This window comes from Raphanus sativus, chromosome 3 (assembly GCF_000801105.2).
Source record: "Raphanus sativus cultivar WK10039 chromosome 3, ASM80110v3, whole genome shotgun sequence".
In the NCBI taxonomy this organism is placed as follows: domain Eukaryota; kingdom Viridiplantae; phylum Streptophyta; class Magnoliopsida; order Brassicales; family Brassicaceae; genus Raphanus; species Raphanus sativus.
In genome coordinates this window covers 4,700,621-4,723,091 of record NC_079513.1, presented here as the reverse complement: position 1 = coordinate 4,723,091, position 22,471 = coordinate 4,700,621, and the positions used below count along the sequence as shown (strand labels likewise).

At 33.2% G+C, this 22,471-nt stretch overlaps 1 protein-coding gene, 3 long non-coding RNA genes and 2 other non-coding genes across 7 annotated transcripts; 4 read left to right on the top strand and 2 right to left on the bottom strand.

Annotated features, from left to right (window-relative positions):
* Window positions 1-1,393: 1,393 nt before the first annotated feature.
* LOC108847731 (uncharacterized) lies at window positions 1,394-3,341 on the bottom strand. 2 transcript variants are annotated; one of them, XR_001948993.2, is made up of 4 exons: window positions 2,964-3,335; window positions 2,743-2,849; window positions 2,517-2,636; window positions 1,394-1,889 (listed from the first exon to the last, which is right to left on the bottom strand). It is a non-coding gene; the product is annotated as an uncharacterized LOC108847731 (long non-coding RNA). The 2 variants fall into 2 exon arrangements; XR_008943814.1 differs by having other exon boundaries at window positions 2,517-2,849; window positions 2,964-3,341.
* Window positions 3,342-6,542: 3,201 nt separating this feature from the next.
* On the top strand, window positions 6,543-9,362 carry LOC108847730 (alkaline/neutral invertase CINV2). The gene is made up of 6 exons (XM_018621055.2): window positions 6,543-6,703; window positions 7,139-7,533; window positions 7,758-8,189; window positions 8,250-8,440; window positions 8,516-8,883; window positions 8,966-9,362. The coding sequence occupies exons 2-6, from the start codon at window positions 7,168-7,170 to the stop codon at window positions 9,259-9,261; spliced, it is 1,653 nt and encodes a 550-aa protein (XP_018476557.1). The 5' UTR covers window positions 6,543-6,703; window positions 7,139-7,167; the 3' UTR covers window positions 9,262-9,362.
* A 5,552-nt stretch (window positions 9,363-14,914) lies between these two features.
* Window positions 14,915-15,226, bottom strand: LOC130509124 (uncharacterized). Its single transcript, XR_008943282.1, has 2 exons — window positions 15,087-15,226; window positions 14,915-14,974 (listed from the first exon to the last, which is right to left on the bottom strand). It is a non-coding gene; the product is annotated as an uncharacterized LOC130509124 (long non-coding RNA).
* Window positions 15,171-16,308, top strand: LOC108847203 (uncharacterized). The gene is made up of 3 exons (XR_001948901.2): window positions 15,171-15,310; window positions 15,393-15,504; window positions 15,691-16,308. It is a non-coding gene; the product is annotated as an uncharacterized LOC108847203 (long non-coding RNA).
* A 1,656-nt stretch (window positions 16,309-17,964) lies between these two features.
* On the top strand, window positions 17,965-18,081 carry LOC130510291 (U6atac minor spliceosomal RNA). The gene has a single exon (XR_008943968.1). It is a non-coding gene; the product is annotated as a U6atac minor spliceosomal RNA (small nuclear RNA).
* Window positions 18,082-20,478: 2,397 nt separating this feature from the next.
* LOC130510288 (U6atac minor spliceosomal RNA) lies at window positions 20,479-20,596 on the top strand. The gene has a single exon (XR_008943966.1). It is a non-coding gene; the product is annotated as a U6atac minor spliceosomal RNA (small nuclear RNA).
* Window positions 20,597-22,471: the final 1,875 nt, after the last annotated feature.

Sequence of the window (22,471 nt, the reverse complement as noted above, 5' to 3'; positions counted from 1 at the left end):
AAAATTCATGAAGCTTTCATGAAAATGGCAAAAACAAAGAAACTAATGTATAACTCTTGAAAAATTATGAGCTGTCGGAGTCAATATTGCAGAAAGTCTAAAAGTCTAAAGAAGAAGACGACTTGTAAAAAATCATAATTGCCTTTCATTAAATTTAATCATAAAAAAATGCAAAACGCACATGTTCTCTATTCGAACCTGGGTTGTAAGCTTCTTTAATGATATATAAACCACTGCACTAAGTGATATTTAGTGATACTCATATGAATACATACTATTTTAAAACAAAAATATAAAGATGAGTCCCACAAACATTTATTAAAATCTGATGTGGACACCTTAAGAAGAGAAGAACATGTCTCATTATATATACTAGATCCATTTCCGCGCTACGCGCGGATTATATGCTTTAATTTTTTTTAAAATTATATACTATTTGGCAAAGTAAAAAATTGACAATTGTATTTACATATATATTAATCAGGTCATAAATTTATAGTACCAGTTATTTTCCGACCCAGATTTATTTTCATAATTTGTTAAGTTTATAATGTTTTGAAATTTCTATTTGAGAAAAATATATATATATATATAATATGTGGAATGATTATGAAAATATAAATCATTAAGGTTAAATTATTCTTATTTTGTCTTGCACAACAATTTGGAAGTATTAAAATTGTAAACTTGTTTGTTAAAATCAGAAAATATATAGGCTGGTAAGCAATTCGATGAAAGTTAATAAAACTTTAGTTGTAATTTATTACTCATATATATCTTTTATATTTTAGTTTTCACTAAAAATGATTGAACTTCACTTATTTTTTTCTTAAAAAAACTCCACTTATTTATATTTTAGTTGGACATAATATTTATTTATTTATTTTGTTAGCAATTGTAATATTTTCATTCATGGGCAGTTTGTTGTGAATATGTATATTTACTTTTTGGTGGATGTCAAAAAAGCACCTAGCTTCTGCCCTTTAGAGAAGGAAACTTTTTTTTTTTTTGAAAATCCCAGAGAAGGAAACATAACTTGTAATAAAATTGAAAACTCTTGAATCAAAGAAAGTCACAGATAAACATACCACAATCCGAGCAGCTTTGTTGAATCCTACAGAGAAATAAACCTAAAAAAAAAAAACAGAGAATCTCATGACTTAAGAAATATGACCTGCATTAGTCAAAAAAAAATGAAGAAGAAAGGATGTAACCTGTGCATAATGATAAAATCACAATTCAAAAATCAGTGCATCTAACTGATCCAGCTATAACAAAAACAATTTTATACTTGTTAAACTATGCATACATTTTCAGATGTCTCTCCCAGAGTTCAAGAATGTTGATAAGCTATCAACATATTCTTCTATGCCAATTCATTAGTCCTCATGTGTTTATAGTATGTGTATATACTAATATAGTCGATCATCAAATCCAGACTTACTTTTCACATCAAACGAAAGAGTTTAAATAGCTGACATAATAAAAATTGAATTACAGTTTCTCACACTCGGTAGATAAAGAAAACAGAGCACTATTCAAAAAATGATACAACGACACATACGAAATAATTATAGATTTACTTTAATTCGGAGGGAACATCTAGAATCCTAAATGTGGTCACATACACACATGCAATGTTCATCATCTTTTCAGTTGTACTTCTTCTTTATCTTTAAGGAATAAAATCGAATAAGGTCGTTCTGCGCAGTAAGAGCAGTCTCGACTGGAGTAATGGATTCAAGTTTGGTTAAGTAAGTGAAACAAAAGTAGGTCCCATCCACGTAAGTGTTAGTTTCTCCGACTTTATTCTTCTTTATGATGTTGTAAGCCAATGGAATCACTCTGTTGAAAACTTCCACATACATTCCACCTCCAGCCGCAAGCAACTACCAAAACAAACCATCAAATATATCAAAAATCTTGATGAGGTGTAGTGATGTGCTCATCACATTGACACCTGAAAGCCAGGCGAGGTACACATGGCGCTCGCTATTGAGCGCTTTAGTATTATTCTTAAGTTGCTTCTAGCAACGCCTCACTGATTCCTCTCTCAAACCAACTTCGTTTGTACATATTTTGGTTTCTAAATAAACTTTGGTTTAATACATAACCTCTACCGTCTAATATAACCTATCGACAAACCTAATCTACTATACTATTATAGTTTTTTTTATACAACTCCTAAGTTCTTCACCAGCTCTTTCTTTCTCTTTTCTCTATGTTCTACATTATATCCACTCAGCTTATATCTTCTTTTCTTTTACTGTTAGATCTATTATACTATATTTTCTTATCAAGAACTCTGAAACAGAACTTCAGAGGTTTAGGCTTTCTAGAAAGTATATACTTAGAGTTTACCAAAAGTATATAGTTTTCCAATGGAAGTATTTTCATGTAAAGAAAAAAACATGAGCAGGAGCAATAAAAGATGATAAACACTGCAATGCGTATCCTGATATATATATTGCAACAGTCTGATCCTAGATGTGATGAATTAAGGGAAGCATTTTTACCTTTTATCAAATGTCGTTTCTTTTATCAAATCTGATTTATATGTTCTTGTTCCTCCTCCTTTCTCTTATGGTGGGTTTTATCATGAAGTCTCCCAGTTTCATATTATCATAGTTAGGCTGCTAAAACTCAAAAATGATAACAATATTGAAAGTGAAAATGTATGATAAACAAAAACAAAACCTTTTGGTAGAGGAAAACGCTCAGAGGAAGAATAAGTTTCCTTACAACAACCAAATGGTTTAGCGAATGCAAGAGATCCTACGAAAACCTTCAGTTTTTCTAGGTTTTTGCTTCCCCATTCAAGACCCTGTTAGCAAGCCTTATGTCTCCCTCTGGATCATAAGTGCACAAAATCACGTCTAACAAATCAGATGTTTATTTCATGTTCAGAGACAAAACAAAACAAAAAGCTCTAATTTTAATGCTTTTGAATCAAATATTTTTACCGTAAATCTCTTTGTAACTTATCGTGATTCTCCTTTAGCTCTTGTTTCTTTTTTGTCTGAAACGCCTATAACCGCTTTGTCATCTGTTCCCCATCCGACAACTACCAAAAAAATCAAAATTCCAATTTCCAGAATCATAAATCCAGAAATAGGAATATAGGATTTCTAAGAGAACCACACAAAAGTTGATTCCGAGAATAAGAGTTCACAAGCCTGAAGTAAAAAAAAAAGTGACTCTTGGGTATGGTAAAGGTTTTGTAGAGAAGGTGAGAAGAAAGGAAGAGGAATCAATGAGCGGACTCTTGGATAGGAAATCAAAAGTTCAGAATACGTTTTGCAGATAAACTGAGAAAAAAAAGAAAAAGGAATCGATTTTGCCGTATAAAATTGAAGTTCATTATGTTAATGTGTTGACCTAATGACATGTCATAAAACTTGTGTTTCATTGGTTGATTTTTCAAGATGACGTGGACACTCTAGCTGCTCTAGTTCAAGAGCTTTAAGTATAGTTTTGATGATTATCTCAGACACTCAATCCGATGGATCCCAGAGCCGACTCTCTAGTCTCCAGCGACCACAAGACCAACAAGAAGACCGTCGCTTCCTCCGCGCGATTGTGATGAAACCTAACGGCAAGATTTCTGTTTCATCACAGAGAAAAAGGTTTTTGTCCATGATGGCAAACCCGGCGAGCCAAGTATAAGTCATAGCAAACCTAGTGGCTGCAAGGGGAGCAGCAGACCTTCTCAAGTCTTATGGCAACATCATTCTTCTTAGGACCTTGATTCTCAAGTGATTTTGCTTTGTTTGAACAGAGAATTTTTCCTGGACTTTGATCCAATAGCAACATCTGAACTAACAAATAGACAACATCTCTCTGATCGTGGGAAAACCAAATTGGCAAGGTAACTTAATATTTATAATCATGATCATTGTTTGAGTAATTTAGCTGCAAGCAGAACAATTACAAGGAGGAGCATGGGATGATGAGTACGAAAATGATGACGATGATTATGCTGAGAAGTGGAGGAGGAGAGGAAATGATGGAAACAGGTCGGCCAGTGGTCATTTGCGTCAGGGTAGTTAAAGATCAAAAGTCTGGAAATGAGTTTGATGTTAATGAACTTCGAGACGAGGAAGATCTTTCTCCTGCTAAGAAGAAACATTACTCTAGACATACAAATTCTCAGATCCAAGCAAATGGAAGTGTAAGTTTAGTTTCTTTCTTTTTTTTCATTTTGATTTTATCCTCTCTCTATGTGTGTAACTCATATATAAAATTCATTTTTCTACTTCATCATTCCAATCTGAAAAGCAGGACTGTGTAGATACGGGGGAAAATAATAATATCTCGGGATGCATGGTTTCTTTTCCAATTAGCCTAACACCGAAAGCTGTTAAAAACTATAATTCGGTATGTTACGTTAAATCTGTAGCTTTATAAAATAAGATTTCTTTAATCACAATACTCTACTGTACAGTATTATTGTTTATAATAAAGGCTGGCTGTGGTCTTATAGATATGACAATGTATGAGAAAAACAAATTTTTGGGATGTTATATTGAGTTGTGTGTAAATGAATGAATTATTGTAACGTTGAAACTCTTTAGCTTTGCCCGAGTACATAGAGTCTGCAGTTATTCACATACAACTGAACAGATATTCATTTGTCATCTTCCTTCTATGGAGCATATCCCTATTCGGAGGTGAAGGACGGGGGAGTTGCAATGGTAAAGTCGTGACGTCCCACTTCTTTTTTCAGGCCTTGAGTGGACAAGTGTGTACACACCTTTGCTTTAACACAAGCTCTAACGTATTTTGAAAAGAAGAGTTTCAGCTTTAAAACGCTTACCCCAATCAACTGATTAGGATGATTGTCTAATTGTAGAAACAGACATCATTTATCATAGGTTTTTACTTTAGGATATTATGATAATACAGGTTTAAAGAACGTTTTTCTTTGGTTACTAGATGTTAATCTAATCCTTTTGTGTCATCGGTATACTCATCTAGCGTTTGTGCACTCATATAGCTGCATCAAAATCAGAAACTGAGAGTTGGAGGAACAGTTTGAAAGAATCAGAATGCAACGAATAGCAAAGAAGCAAATAAATAATTGTTGTTAGTTTGATTTAGGCCAAGCCAACTATTATAGATGCGCTGTTCACTGTTCAGAGTTCCGCAAGTTTTATTTTTCACAATAGATTTTAGGAGAATGAATTTTTCAGAATAAAAATGAAAATCAATAAATTAAAAATAAAATAACATAAAAACAATTCATACTTGGAAACTCAACATAAAAATTTTTAGTTTCCAAAATTTTGAACTAAAAATAAAAGAATTAAATTATGTCTTACCAAAGTAAAAAAAATACAAAGATTTTGAAAAAAAAAATTCATAAACTTGGAAAAAGGTAACAGTTTCTTTACACGGTTTTTAACAAAAGTATAAAAAGTTAGAATTACATGTTACAAGATTAATGTTCATTTTTCAAATGTTAACAGTTATTATTTTCATTATAAGTTCTACACATGTCATATATCTCAGACATGTTGTAAATTTTTTGTTTTAATAAATTAGTTATTTAGCAGCGTAAGTATCTAATTTTATTTAAATTTTATCATGTTCAAAAATTATTTACTCATTTCCAATTTAAGAAAATATGTTATAATTTATAGAAAAGATAAAACTAAACAAAAACAAAATTTAAATATATTTTTATAAAACTAAAGACACATTTTCAAAAATACTTTATTTATTAAAATGGTGAAAACTCTTATATCTTTATTTTTATATGGTTTTTAAAATTCTAATCCCAAATTCTAAATCCTAAACCTCCAGTTCTAAACTCTAAACACAAAATCTTCACGTTGCCAAAAAAAAAAAAAGAAAAAAAAAACACAAAATCTTCAACTCTAAACCCTAAACCCTAAACCCTAAACTATATACCCTAAATTCAATATCCTAAACCCTAAACCCTAAAGTCTAAACTATAAACCCTAAATCCTCAACTTTAATCCCTAAATCCTCAACTCTAAACCCTAAACTATATACCTTAAACCCTAAAACATTAAATCTAAACCCTAAATCCTAAACCTTCAATTTTAAATCCTTCATAAAAAATAGTGGTAAAAGTAGTTAGTGTAAACATGAAAAGTAGTACTATGAAAATGGTATTTTTGGTAATTTCTCTTAAATGAATATGATATTCTTTTCTAAAAATGTTATTATAGTGTCCACCTAACCGACTAACAAGCTTAAGAAAAATTAAATAAATATTGTCCACCTACCACTACCAGTCCATACATTGGGGTTTGCTTTATGTGATTGAAAATTATTTTAAAAACTTAAGAAAAAGGGGACGGGAAACCGATAAATCGTGTATCCCAAGTGAAAAGTCCAATGTGCCAAATCAGACCATGAGATTCAGTAGTACGCCTCTGTACGTCGCCGTTTAATCCACGTAGACCAGAAAGCAACCGGTCATAACCGGTAAACCCTGTTTCTTTCGTCGGCATTTTTCTTACCAGACCCGTGTTGGTGTTTCGGTCTCTGTCTTGACAAGACCCGTTTTGTTTTCTTCCCTCTCTCTCTCTCTCTATAAAATAGCAGCTTCACTCTTCATGACTCTTTTTTCCCCTTTTTCCACTCACTTGTGTCCCCTTCTCTCCCAGTCTCCGGCGTCATCGCCGGCGATCGTTTTAACCACCGCCGCTACAAATTATCCTCGTCTCCCTAGGTTCGATTTCCTTATATCTCACTCACTTATGTTATACAACATGTATGTATCTGCGTCTTTACCTACCAATCTTGTCTTGAAATTGTAGATCTGATTTCTCTTCTCGAGATCTGTTCTTTGTACCTTCCCCTGAAGTTGACTCTAATAATATTCTCATGGATCTTGATCTCTTTCATTTATTACCATAATTTTTCTAATTAAATTAAATATGAAATAAATGTATTGATACTCACTATTTTGGATTACTATTAGATAATTCTTTTTTATTTTGGGTCATATATTTGTTCCTTTAATTGTTTGGATAAAGTATTATTCTGAACAAAGAAAAAGAAAAAGACAGCTAGATTCAAAGTCAATTACTGTTACTAAACTAAGCAAATCTCTGTTTCATGTTTAATCATCAAGTAACTGATTCTTGTCTCTGAACCATCGTAGATCTTGTCCTGTCCGTTAAAACCAAAGAAATGGAATGTCCCAAAGAACCATTGGAATCACAGTGTTCTTTATCCGAGATCGATGATTTCGATCTGACTCGAGCTTTGGACAAGCCGAGGCTCAAGATCGAAAGGAAGAGATCGTTCGATGAGAGGTCGATGAGCGAGTTATCCACTGGCTACTCAAGACATGAGCTCGACATGGCTCATTCTCCTGGAAGCAGGTCGTTTGTGGACACACCTCTCTCTTATGTTAGGAACTCGTTCGAGCCTCACCCAATGGTTGCAGAGGCCTGGGAAGCTCTGAGAAGGTCAATGGTGTTCTTTCGTGGTCAACCCGTTGGTACCATTGCGGCTTATGACCATGCCTCTGAGGAGGTCTTGAACTACGACCAGGTAATAACTAATAACCAAAACAAAAAAAAAAACATTATATTTGCAAAGATATGAGACAGAAACTTGTGAAATAATTATACGAAATGAGATAAAGGCTACATCTTTACTTTTAAATAATTAACGTATAGTTTAAAATGATCTTTGCATTATTTTTAGTTTTTCATAGGTTTTTGATTGATAAAAATAAAGGTCACATTAATTTTATAATTTTGGTTTGTGTGTAGGTGTTTGTACGAGACTTTGTACCGAGTGCACTGGCGTTTCTGATGAACGGAGAGCCAGATATAGTGAAAAACTTCTTGCTCAAGACACTTCAGCTTCAAGGTTGGGAGAAGCGGGTGGACCGGTTCAAGCTTGGGGAAGGAGTTATGCCAGCGAGCTTCAAGGTGCTTCATGATCCAGTCCGTAAAACCGATACAATCGCTGCAGATTTTGGAGAAACTGCTATAGGAAGAGTAGCACCGGTTGATTCAGGGTTTTGGTGGATCATACTTCTCCGTGCTTACACAAAATCCACAGGAGATTTGACTCTGTCTGAAACACCAGAGTGTCAGAGGGGAATAAGGCTTATACTCTCACTCTGCTTGTCTGAAGGGTTCGATACTTTCCCTACGCTGCTTTGTGCTGACGGTTGTTCCATGGTTGATAGGAGAATGGTAAGAAAGAAATCAATAATCATAAATCCATGATGATTCTTATCAAATATTGATTTGTAGGGTGTTTATGGGTACCCCATTGAGATTCAAGCTCTGTTTTTCATGGCGCTGAAAAGTGCATTATCGATGCTGAAACATGACGAGGAAGGTAGAGAGTTCATAGAGAAGATTGTGAAGAGACTTCACGCCTTGAGTTTCCACATGCGTAATTACTTCTGGCTCGACTTTCAGCAACTCAACGATATCTACAGGTAATCAAAATGAATATGCATTATTCGTATAATATATGGTATTAATGTGACTAAAATGATAAAACTTTTGTGAAGGTACAAGACGGAGGAGTACTCACACACGGCGGTGAACAAGTTTAACGTGATGCCGGACTCGATACCGGACTGGGTTTTCGACTTCATGCCTCTCCGTGGAGGGTACTTTGTCGGGAATGTAAGCCCGGCCCGTATGGACTTCAGGTGGTTTTCATTAGGAAACTGTGTGGCCATCCTCTCTTCTCTGGCCACTCCGGATCAGTCAATGGCCATTATGGACCTTCTTGAGCACCGTTGGGAGGAGCTAGTTGGTGAGATGCCGCTCAAGATATGCTACCCTTGCATCGAGAGCCATGAGTGGCGGATTGTCACCGGTTGTGATCCTAAGAACACTCGTTGGAGCTACCACAATGGCGGATCTTGGCCTGGTTAACATTCTTTGGTCTAAACTAAAAATGTCATATGAGTATCTATAAGCTTATAACCAGGCTTTGTTTTTCTTTTGTGCAGTTTTGCTGTGGATGCTGACAGCGGCGTGCATCAAGACCGGTCGGCCTCAAATAGCCAGACGAGCCATCGACCTAATTGAGTCACGGCTTCACAGAGATTGCTGGCCAGAGTACTACGACGGTAAGCTAGGAAGGTACGTTGGAAAACAAGCAAGAAAATACCAGACTTGGTCAATCGCAGGTTACTTGGTTGCTAAGATGATGCTTGAAGATCCTTCACATATTGGAATGATCTCTCTTGAAGAAGACAAACAGATGAATCCTGTTATCAAGAGATCTGCTTCGTGGACTTGCTGATTTTAACCTTTTTTTCTTGTATTATATTAATGTCATTTGAGACTTGTCCTTTATTCGATATTAAAGGAATGCAAAGACCTTTCGTTTGTTTTGTTTCATAACTCTCTTTTATCCAAACTAGTTGATTACTAAAAAAGGAACTAGTTGATTACTAAACTAGCAAACTTCCTCCTTTCATCAATTATGATAGCCTTAACTTTTCCGATGCTTTATTGTATACAAGATGTGTGTCTCCAGTATTAGACGATTTTTCCTTAATTTGTGTTATTTTCTGTGTTTGTAGTTAGTTCTGTTGGAATTAACAAGTAATTAGATAAATATGTTATCTGGTTATACCTTAATAAATACTCGTTTTGATGCATATCTTTCAAGCTTAGTATTCTATCATTGGTTTCTAAGCTTTTTGTTAGTGAAATAGTCTCCTCTAGGTCTGGGCATTTGGTTCGGTGTCTCGTTTAGATTCAGTTTGGTTTTTTTGAATTTTATGGTTTTTACTTTTATGTTCACAAGTCTCATTTAGATCTTACTAATTTTTAGGTTAGGTTCGATTCAGTTTCTTCCAGATTCAGTTCAGATAGGATTATAATCAATATATGAATTTGCCAAAATATCTTTCTAAAAGAAGCTAAAAACTGACCAAAAATACTGACGTCATCCCCAATAGAAGTCTTTATCATGAGTCTCTCACCAAATTCTTTATCATTAATGTCTTACCAAAAAATAATAATATATAGTTAATGGATTTCTCAACAGATTAAGAAACTCATGCTAAAAAAAATTCATTTGAGACTTCATTACATGAGTCTTTGAAAGACATTCATGGTAGAGATTCCTATTATGAATGCCCATAGTCTACTTTACATAGAGGGGTGTTTACGTTTTAATAGATTTTAAATTTCAAACATTAGGATAGTCTCAATCCGAAATCTATCGAAATTGCAATGAGGCATAGGATAAGACAGAACACTGGTTCAAGTTCCCGTAGGCACTTGGGAGATGAAGCTGAGAGCACGACATGCATTGTGGCCATGAACACCTTGGTAAGGCTGTGGTGAGTACTGCTGGTGTTGTGATGTGTATTATCGACATCCCAAGTTATTGTCGTTGTTGTATTGTGGCGGCCATGATTTCAAGTGTTGTTGCTACCCCGAACATTGGCGACATTCAAAGTTATTAGTATAGATTATGTAACTTTTGTTTTCATGGCAAGCTTCAACTCATGACTAAAGAGTTTTTCATGGATCTCCCACTACAAGAAATAACCAGATTGGCGAGGGATAAAAATAAAACCGTAGATATTTCCTTGCTAGGGATGCTGTTCTCTTGCAAATCCTTACTCGCAATTTGGTTTTAGTTGCTAGCGGAATGCGATCGATGGATGCTTCTTCTTATAAAAATGGCCAGAGACTACAAAATTTGAGACATAACAAACACATATGAAGCCAGATCAAGAGGATATATATGACAACAGAGAAAATCTTTTACATAAAACCCATAGAGAATAGATTTTAACTGATTTAACTTTAAAACACTTAGGAATTTCATAACACATCCACGAAGGAGTCTAGTCAGTAAGAAGAGTGGGTCCCACTTACGCTGCAAGCTTGAGAGAGAGTGTGGCTTTCGCAACGCTAATACAAGAAAGGACAATGGGGCCGTTTTTTTTTTTAATTTCCAGTCTGATCTTTGTAGCACTTGATGCAAACACTGTGTATTTTTTTGAGTAAATTTTGCATATATTCAAAAAAAAGCGTGAGTTTATATGATATAGCGGAAGCAACGATAAACATCTTAACCAAAGGATTATAGAACCATGCTTGTCACCTGTCAGTTCAACCAAAGGATTCTAGGGAATCTTCGCCTTGGGCATGCTTATTGTTTTGATGAATCTAATCAAATCAATATAAAAGATAGAGAATACTATTCTCCCAAAAGCCAGAACTTGTTATTAATCAAATCAAATCTGAATACAATTATAAGCTTCATGTGTCTGGGGTCTCACAAGATATACTCAAGGGGTATACTATTCTCACAAGATACACTCAAGGGGTCTCCTTGGCGCAGGTCTCTCTGGGGTACAATGTGTCCTTTCGGCTGACCATTTAGTAATACTTTGTATTGAACCGAAGAGATGCATTCCATTATAAGTTTAATCCAATGATGATCAAATCCCATTTTTGTTAGTACCTCTTGAATAAAGATCCACTCCACTCTATCATAAGCCTTGCTCATGTCTGTTTTAATAGCCATGAACTTGTTTTGGCAAGCCTTGTTTGTTCTCAAACCATGGAACATTTCCTGGGCAATAAGTATGTTGTCAGAAATCAGTCTTCCGGCCACAAAAGCGGACTGAGTTTCCGAGATAAGTGATGGGAGACACGCTTTTAACCTCTGACATAAGACCTTCGAGATAATCTTGTATCCTACATTACACAGGCTGATGGGCCTTAATTCTTTCATCCTTGTTGGCCTCTCCGTCTTTGGGATGAGACAAATATTTGTCATATTTAATCTTGTGTCCAGCTCAGCAGAAGTAATGAAATCATTTACTAACTCCAATAATTCCTTTTTAATTATGTGCCACGAGTGTTGAAAGAACAGGGCCGTCATCCCATCCGGTCCCAGAGTTTTCTCTGGGTGCATCATAAATAAAGCCTGTCGCACCTCTTCCTCCGTTGCTGGTTTGATTAACCTCTGATTCATTTGAGGAGTAATGGTTGGAACTATCTCCTCCAAAAAACCTCCAAACTCAGATGGTGAAGTTGTTTGGAACAACTCATCAAAGTAGTCTACTGCGACTTTTTCCAGGCCTTGATCCTTGACTACCCAATTGCCATTGTCATCATAGAGACCAACAATTCTATTTCTAGTACGCCGTTGTTTAGTTAGTCCATGATAGAATTTTGTGTTCAGATCTCCTGCTGTGTTCCACGTATTCCTACTCTTTTGTTGCCAGTATTCTTCTTCGTCTTTGTATGCCTCTTGTAATTTCCTGGTAATATCCAAGATATCTTCCTGAGTTCTCGTAGGATCCGTTTGTACCTCTTCTAGAGCCTTCTGGAGCTCACCAATCTTTTCCTTTCCATAAGGTGGATTATTTTTTCTCCATGTTGAAATCTCATGCCTTTCAGGTGTGGGAAAAATAAAATTTTATTTAGAATGTCTTTCAGGTGTTATATATGATCTAAGAGAGAAAATCATAAAATCTAAGTGAAATACTGAGAGCTTTAGTTTTGAAACTTTTTTAAAGCTAATAAAAACAATTATTCTTATAATTCTTTGTGTTTTTAGAGTTGTTATTATAATTCTTTATGTTTCTAGAGATTTGTTTCAAGAGACTTCAAAAAGATTCTGGAAGAAGGATATTGTTAAAGTAAATATTAACTCTGTGAACAGTAACTTTGTTAACACTATCTGCTGAACACTACTTGGTTATCAGTAGCTCCAATAGTTACTAGTGTTTTGGTTACCCTAGAAAGATAAACCTACTAATAATCTTGTAGATACCATTGTAGACATCAGGGAAATGATTTTTCCTCATTCTATTATTCACCGATCAAATAACCGAAGAATCGATCAGGACACATGTGCACTAAAACAGCTATATCTAATCAACCATGATGACTTTCACCATGAAACCAATTTTCATGAATTCGAAAGTAAAAAATGTTCCAAGAAAAATTGGAATCATCATCAATCTTTCATGGCCCAGAAAGATATGGAGTTTACAAAGCGGAGGTTTTGCAACACGTTCATCTATGAATATCAGCTTGTTGAAGTGGATTACGGCCTAGACATAAAGCGGCCTTCACAAATTCGGATCAATTTATTCAAGATCAAGAGAAATGATCAAGAAAAACTCAAGGTATGTCACAGTTTCTTAAAATGGGTCAAACCGACATTATTTAAGGAAAATTTTTAACTCCTTTAAATTGGTTCAACCTTTATGAAATCCAGGAGATATACTAGAACATCCAGAAGCCATCCTAGACTTCCTACAAAATGTATGTGAGTATTCATTTTAATAGTTGAGTAATTATGAGACATCTCATTTTAGCACATCCACATGTAACCTTGTGCATATATACCTAAGATCAAGGGACAAAACCGAGCTAAAAATTGAGGTTTTATTGGGTTCAGATACCATGAATTATTGAAACAAATCTTATATATAGAACCAAAAAAAATAAAAATGAATCTGAACTGAACCTAATGGATACATGAAATTTAAATTATAATTTATATATGTGAAATAATATATATCTAATTTTAAAATAATCATATCTCTTAAATTTATTATTTATAAACTAAATTATCTAAATAACTTTATTAAAAATATTTAAATTCTAAATTTTTAATTCAAAGTGTTGAATTATCTAATTTTTAACCGAATTATACGAACAACAAAAATTGAACTAGAACTTAACTGGATCAGAAAAAGTCAGATATTAATCAATTTTCAACCTTATTATTAGAAAGAAAACCAAAATAACGAAACTAAAACTGATCTAGAATCCAAAGAGATAAAATGAAAATAAAAATCCAAACCAAAGCTTAAGTCTACTCACATGTGCAGCTATGTAAGAAACACTCATATCTTCTATCCACGATTTGTGATTTGTCTGTAAAGATGACATACTTTATCGAATTTGAGAAGTATTCACCACATCAATCATAAGTATAGGACTACCATTTTGATTGTTAACAACCAAAAAAGGTTAATTCTCCGGAGAACGATATTGATATTTAGTTTTACTTCTACAAAATTATGTTTCCTTAACCAATACAAAAATATAGTTTTTTTCTTATCGCACTCTTTTCAAATTCAACTTTTTTAACAGAATTGTGTCACTAATAAAACTTCATCAAGTTTACTTCTCGTAGATATCAAATCACTTCATTATTTGCATTAAAAGAAGATATTAAAAATATGATTCAACTGCAAACATATCTGAATATGCCTAATTATTCTTCGGTATGATAAATAATTTTGAATTTGGAAGTTTTTCAGATAAAAAGTTCAACTTCAGTTGCTTCGGAATACGAATATTGTAGATTATATTTTTGAAATTCGCTTATAATCTAGTCCATTTTAGATGTAAATACGTATTAGAGTATCTGATGAGAGATCGTTTTAAATATTTTAGTTGAATTTGTAGTTTTTAAAAATTCGAAATTAAATATAAAATATATATATATATATATATATATATATATATATATTAAAAACTTAGAAGAAAACTCTTCATTGAGCTGCACTAAGAGCATGTTTATAGATATATCTTAGTCCATATCTTAACATTAAATAGCATTAAAATTAAAAAAAAAAAAAGAAGTTGTTGCTTAATTAAGATAATAAAGTCATGTATCTTAGTGGTATGTATCATACAGACATTGGTTAGAGGAGAAGTGGAGATATGATGGATTGTCTTTCTCTCGTTTCTTTTTTAGAGATCCACTTAAAATACAATTAAAGTATCTATCTATAAATATGTTGTAAGAGCTTCATTAACGCAGATTTTTATGCATGTTTCTTAGCCTAAATAGGATTTAAAAATAATAAAAAAATAGATTTTACCGAAGACACGGCTCTTAAAGCAAGGAGAACGTCTCTAAGAGACAGGTGTCCAAAAATGATTTGGTAGAGGAGAGGTTTGTATTTCAAACATTTCGTTCTCCGTTTCCGACGTCTCCGTAGTTTGAATGGATCGACCTGCATCAGAGCAATACAATCAAGGCTTGTTTGTACACAACAACTCCTTCGAAGTCGAAACAATCTAAACCCTAGAGCAGCAATAAACTTAAATCAAAATCCAGATACTTACCCCCATGGCTAAGTGGATGAATTGGTCGACTACAGCTCAAAACCACTATATTACGTCCCGGAGATTCACCACACAGAGATTCTACGTCCGTCCTTCACGGCGAAGATACACGACTCCGGCAAGATTAATTAGTTAGAGCTTCTTCCCTGAGCGTGCGTGAGGTTGCTATTCCCTCGTCAACCTTCTGGCTCTGCTCTCAAGAAAATGCAAGCTCTGTTCGAAAAGTATAATAAAAATCAAACCTTTTCTGTATTTGTATTCAAAATTCAAGAGAAGTAATCAGATATTTTTTGTGGGGTTTCAAAGGTTAGAGCATGGTGTTTATAGTCTGTCGAGAATGAAGGAATCAGCTGCAACAAAGTTCAAGTGTTTCCAGATTCCGGTTGATTGGATGCTTGAAACCGGCATTACTAGTCAGGTCTGCAACACTTCTACACTAAAAACTGTTTTTTTTTTTTTTTTGCTTAACGGTCTGATTACCAATCTGTAATATATTGATATCAAAAAAAAAAAAAATATATATATATATATATATATATATATTGATATCTGTGTGGTAATAATCTAGTTACTTGTGGTCATTGCTTATGTCCTGTGTCACTAGCTATTTGACTGCACTTTAACTGGAGTAGTGTGATGAATGAAGAAGATAACAGAAACAACAGTAACAACAATTCTCATGGTCCCCATTTTTGATTCATCGGCTCTTAACTGAGATGAAAGGTATTGTGAAAGAGAGCAGACGCTTAATCAGCTCTTGACTGAGATGGATGGGTTTGAGGGTAACACTGCTGTTATTGTGGTTGCTGCAAGTTTTTCATCTTCCCATTTGATCAAGGTATTGTCTTCTTCTCCCCTTCATCTTCTTTCTCACCTTTTGAGATATGGTTCATGAACAAGGCGTCTTTTGAGTTTAGATCGAACATCTGTGTAGACATGTAAGGAAATGAATATGATTTGTGCGTTCTTTTGCTCTTTACTGTCAATTTTAATGTTTAGGGAAAGAACATGGATTCTCGGCTCTAAATCTATTATGTGGATTAGATGCTATGTAAGTTGTTCTATGCATTTTGTCTCTATCATGAAGCTTCATCATTAGGCCATGTGTTTTCAGTGTTCTGTCTCTTTTCTAAAACATGTGCGTGAGTGGGAAGGTCTGTTCTGTTTCTATTTCATTTGGTGTTCGTATTTTCTGAGTTTGGTATTGATAGGTTATTGTTGATACGTTGAGTAATAATCGTATGAGAAAGAAGCTGTCTTCTTTTGTAAAACAAAGTTTAATAAAAAACCTAGCATTGGAGCACATAACCTAGGTGTTTTTAAACTAAAGTTCTTATCAACATTTAATCACTAAAATAATCATTAAGAGACCTTAAAGGATTTGTAGGTTAATCATGCGCTAACATTTTATGAGAGAGTTCTTAAACATTGGACCAAGGGGACTTTCACTATAGAATATAAAATGATTGTTTACATTTATTAATCTTAAAACAGTTATAAATAAATAACACTAATTATTTTGATTTATGTGATTGCGGTAATTGTATCCTAATTAAACCTAAGCCCTAATGACAGCCTATAAAGCGTTGCTGGTTTAGTTTCACGGGTAAATATGTTAGGGAAGCTTTTATTATGTTTCAGCCCAATTCATGTTGAGTTGCACATGCGGGATATTTGATTTATATACTATTAGAAAAAGGGATTCCAGAACTGTTAGAACAAACATCCCGACGATTCCCGAAAAGAAACCTCAAAGGTTTTGAGGTAGAAGACAGAATAAGTGTGTTACCAGACGATTTTCTCATGCGGATATTGTTGCTTGTGCCAACAAAATATGCTGTGCTTACTAGTTGAACCAATGATAACCAATTGTTATTAGTTAATAAACTAATACTAAAGGAGAAAAAAATAGTCATTAAAATTTAAATAATAATATTAATTAATAAAATTAATGAATGTCTTAAAATCACTGAAAATATGACAAATCAGCAAATTAATTATCTTAAACACCATGATAAATATATATGTTAAAAACAAAATTTAAATAATAGTATATCTTAAAATCATGGAAAATATGACAAATCGACAAATTCACTTATCAAATAATAATATAGATAAGGTATTTTTCTCAAATTATCAAGTAAAATTATTTTCATGTCTCCATTCAAAATATTTTCTACATCCACTACTGGGTGAATCCAAAAAGGATAGCAGCGAAGTTACAAATTCAATTGAAACATTACTATTAAGTATTAACGTAACCTAGCAATCAGTTTATCAACAAAACCAGCGCCGTGCAAAAGCTACGAGGAACCTCAGGCAAATTTTATATCAAATCAAATTATTAAACTTTTAATATGAATCAGAAAATAAATTTTGTTCTTATTATCTTAAATTTTGACATTATTTTAATAAAAATAATCTTATGATAATTAATGGCAAACGTTGTATTTTGATTACAGTTGAATTTTTTTATATAAACTCAAATTCTATATAGGAATATTGTTTTCGACATTTAAAATAAATGGAAAAAGAAATTAATTTTTACAACAACTAAACAGAGATGATCGTATTAATAAAATATTGAAAGATAGTAGTTTTCAGTGATTATATTATCATTTTAATTGTATTATCATTTATGAATATGGGGACCATAAAATGTACTGATGTGGAGGCCAATGCCTCAAAAGTGATAAGGTGAGCACGGCTCTAAACAAAACAGATGAACTAAACGAAGACGCCTCTTCCCTTTTGTTGCTATCCACCTCCTTTCCCAAAGGACAACTCTCATTTTCTTATTTTATAAACTCAACGCAAAATGGTAATCACAAAAAGAACTCCCATTTTGAGTATGATAAGGTTTAAGGTTGATTATATGGTGTTAGTAGAAAGAAGAGATGGTTGGCATCTCCTCTGACAAAGAACGGGATAGACCTCCGGGTTTTGGCACATCTGGGTAATGCTCCCACCTTCAGTAGATGAGAAAATGATTTTTCGACTCCAACATTTTGTGTAGTGTCTTTTTATACCCAAATATACCATAAGTGCAAAACCATATTTAAATTAAGAATTTATTACAAATTTTGATTCAAATTTCAATACGTAGCATGAAAATCTACCTTGATTAGCATCGCGTTGCCAACCGTTACTTTAGACAAAAAGATGTCATTTTATAATGAAAGAAACTTTTAAGAATTTGGGAATCGAACCATGGTCCAGTATACATAATATAATTATATTTACTACAAGGCCTGGGCGTTCGGGTCTTCGCGTCGGGTTCGGATCGGTTCCTTTCGGGTCCAGGTTCGGATCTTTTCGGGTCCAGATCGGTTCGGGTCTATAATTAAAATACTTGTTAAATACCCATAATTTTTCGGGTCCGTATCGGATCCGGGTCGGGTTCGAGTATTTAGGATCTAAAAAAAACAAAATAACTATACAAATTTCACCAAATTTAGTCAAAATCTGTCATGTATATCTAAAGTTTTTCAAAATAACTTAAAATAAACTATTAAAAATTAAAAAACAAAATTTTGAATTCTAAATTATACATTTAAAACTTCATATTACTTTAAAAATAATAACAAAGATTGTTAACAAAAAATAATTCAACTAAATCATAAAATAAAATATAGAAAATAAAACATAACAAAACCTAGTTTTGGATATTCATGTTTTTAAATCGGGTATGAATCGGTTCTTGTCGGGTCGGTTTTTTTGGGTCCGGGTCTATTCGGGTCGGTTCTTTTCGAGTCAGGATCTATTCGGGTAGAAATTTTTTGGATCCAACAGGTACTTATAAACTTTCGGGTCGGTTCCACGTTCGGGTATTTTCGGGTCGGTTCCAGGTCGGGTCTTCGGGTCCAGGTTAAAATGCCCAGACCTATTTATTAATGTACTACGACAATTCTGTTGTTTTCTTATTAGATTTATGATACACTAAAAATGAATTCTTGCTACTGCCAAGTTAACAGTTGCAATTGTAGTATTTGAGATTCAAATCCACATGACCAGTCTACAGTCTACACTCTAGTTCTATGAGTTTCGAAATCAAGCTAAGAAGAAGATAATAAATTAGTTGAAAGAGACGATAGTTAACAAGCAAATAAAACACGAGATTGATTCAATTAAACAAGAGCTAGCCTAGGGTATTTCATTGGGTGTTGAATTGGAGCCAAACAATTATTCGAGCGCGATGAAGTGCTTTCTGAAACTCGGATCACTCAGCTGGAACACTCCACTGTCGTGGCAGTGATCGCTTTGCAGATCGATCTCACCACCTAACTGTCATTGGGACGAAGATCGATTGCAAGCTTTAGAGAACAGATCCGATCAGTTCACTTACCAACCTAATATCTACTTTCGCTGATTAGGAATATTAAGCTCATTCAATACATGTCAAGTTATCTCCTAAGCGGTTAACTAGGTGATGAACTAGTGATCTAACATCAAGTGATCAGGTTAATGAAAGCAGTAAGAACAGTATGAATGAAGAACATTTATGAATCGCTTATCTATGTTTAGCTCATGTCTCAACACCCTAAAACCCCTAGGCGAGCAAGGCTACTACTCGATCATGATGCAGATAATCAAAGACATAAATCCTGAATAAATTGCATAAGAACAGAGTATGAAACAAAAGAGTTCAGATGATCTTCTCTATGAGAGGATGGATTATTCTCTCTTACAAGTTGCAGATCGCAATATCACAGTGTTCTCTTGTAAAAACTAGCGTAAGAAAATAATAAAATGATAGATGGCGTTTTATATGGAGACGCCAATCAGAAGAAAAGAGATTAGGGTAATATGGCTTTAATTCCCGAAATAGGAGTTTCCATATTCGTCGGGAACAATCTCCGGATCACTCCGTCTGCTTGTTCCGCTTGAGAGAGAACAGTCTCGGGACTGTTCTACTTGAGTGTTCTCCGCAGAATTACTCCAAAAGGACATCTTTTCATCATGCACCTTCTCTTCTTTCTTCTACCAACTCCAGACCTGTAAAAGGTCAAAAAGGACTAGACTGACACGAATTAGTGACTTGAAACAAATGAAAACATATATACAATGATGTGAAAAACACCATATATCAATTTATAACATATATATTTTGATTTGTATATTCTAAGTGAAAAAATATTTCTGTTTACAAATTTTATTTAGTATAAATTATTTTTGCATCAAGAATTTATGTAGTTTAAGTTTTTTACACTTTTACACATATGATAAAACTAAAAATAACATTTCATAAGTTATTCTATCTAATTTAAAATGATATTTCTTAAATAGTTATCTAATTTTAAACAGTTATCTGATTTTATAAACTCAACGCAAAATGGTGATCACAAAAAGAACTCCCATGTTCACTATGATAAGGTTTAAGGTCGATTGTATGGTGTTAGTTGAAGGAAGAGATGGTTGGCATATCCTCTGACAAAGACGGGATAGACCTCCCGGGTTCTGGCACATCTGGGCAAGGCTACCACCCTCAGTATATATGACCAAAATTTTGTTTAACGTTTTACCAAAAAAATTGATTGATTGATTGATTGATGTAAAGCCTTTTTCAAAAAAAAAAAAAACTCCTAGAATTTCTTTTTAATAATAGTCTATCTGAATCATGACAAAAACATATTGTGAATAGTCTAGTAGTGGCTAGTTACAAGAATAAATATTTTCTACCAATCGTTTTTTCTAAACTGATAGCATGATAATAGTAAAATTGAAAAAGAAAGAAAAGATGATTTTTCAGTTAACATAAAACAAACACGGATGAATGGAAAACAACAAAGTAATCGACATCTTATGCACCAACTAGATTCTGACGTATCCTTTAAATTGCGGATATATTTTTGTTTTATATTTTACAAAAATTAATTTTCATATTTTGTTATATAAGAATGATATATACATTTTTATCTTTAAATAAATGAATAATAATTAGAATAAACCTATATCAATAGATCATATTTCTAATTTAATAGAATATATAAGAAGGCTTTACATATAAATGTGGTGCATAAGTGGGTACAATTGCTTGCTAGTCCTTCTTTACTTGTTACTTGGTTTGTAGTTGACTAGTATATTTGAATATTGTTTTGACCAAATCAAATATTAAATGGTTTGTTTCAACTACTTGTAAGTATAAGAGAAGTATCAAATATTAAAAATTAAAGAACCACTTAGGTTGTTAACTTGACACCTGTGACTTATTACCTTTTTTTATTTTTAACAAAATTTTATAAATCATAGAGTAAATTGTTTATAGAAATATTTTAGACTTTTGCTTTTATATATTGGATGTGGATAAAATCTTGTTTTCTTTCCTTCTTAATGTTATTATATATTGATTTTAAAAAAATAAGAAGCAAAACATATTTTTATAAAATCAAAAGAATTGTTTAACTTGAAATTCTAACTACAACTAATTTTGTTTCAAATTCATGTGCAAATTTTAAGTAGCTAAAATAAATAAATAATTATGAAATAATTATCAAGTAACTTGCAAATAGTTTACAAATAACAAGTGAGAAAGGACATGTAATTTGAAAGTACTTATTTTTAACTTATCAAATATAAATCCTAATTTTCATTGCTCAAACAAGTTAAACCAAGTACACCAATAAAAGGTAAGTACTTGGCTTGTGTCGACCCCTAATCAAGGCCGGCCATGACCTAAAGTCCGTGAATCAAGAGCTTTAGGTGCCAATTAATGTCATAAAAGTTTGGGGCAGTTATATCAAATATGTGTCTTTGGTACAATGGCTTCTATATACCTTCTAAAGGTGATGGGTTAGAAGCTCTAAGGGGCAGTACTTTTGTTAATTTTCTTTAGGCGTGAGATTCTTCTGGACCAACACTGCCCCTAATGAAGTATAATTTGTTTTGACAAGGCTGCAGTTTTTACAAAAAATAATATTTAAAATTATTTATGATATTAAAAACAAGGATTATGAAAATATTCTAAACATACATATTTTTGGCTTTAAAAAGTGAGATTTTAAAAAAAAATTAGGAAAACTTTGAAATTTTGTTAAAATTTTAAAATGTCACTGGAAAAATAAACTCTAAAGACTTATTAAATAAAATAAATGCTTCTAAAGCTTCAACCAATAGGGCTAATGATAAATGTTTCCTTATATAAGAGTATTTTTTATGGGGGTATCTATCCATTAGAATTCTAAACACCCATATATATGTATATAAGTGTGGGATCCACAATTCTGTGGAATACCCTACCCAAAATTTCTTTAAAAAAAAATTAATATACTTTGGATGGGATTTTCCACAAAATTGTGGATCCCACACTTACATATACATACATATATACGAATGTTTAGAACTTTAAAGGGTAGATATCCTCATTGGAGATGCTCTTATGGAGATTT

What these genes read in the sequence shown, in the direction of transcription:
- LOC108847730 (XM_018621055.2), top strand. Translation starts at nt 7,168, where the DNA reads ATGGAATGTCCCAAAGAACCATTGGAATCACAGTGTTCTTTATCCGAG. An exon ending in CCATGGTTGATAGGAGAATG is followed by an intron (nt 8,190 to 8,249) that starts GTAAGAAAGAAA and finishes ATTGATTTGTAG; the next exon opens with GGTGTTTATGGGTACCCCAT. An exon ending in CAATGGCGGATCTTGGCCTG is followed by an intron (nt 8,884 to 8,965) that starts GTTAACATTCTT and finishes TCTTTTGTGCAG; the next exon opens with TTTTGCTGTGGATGCTGACA.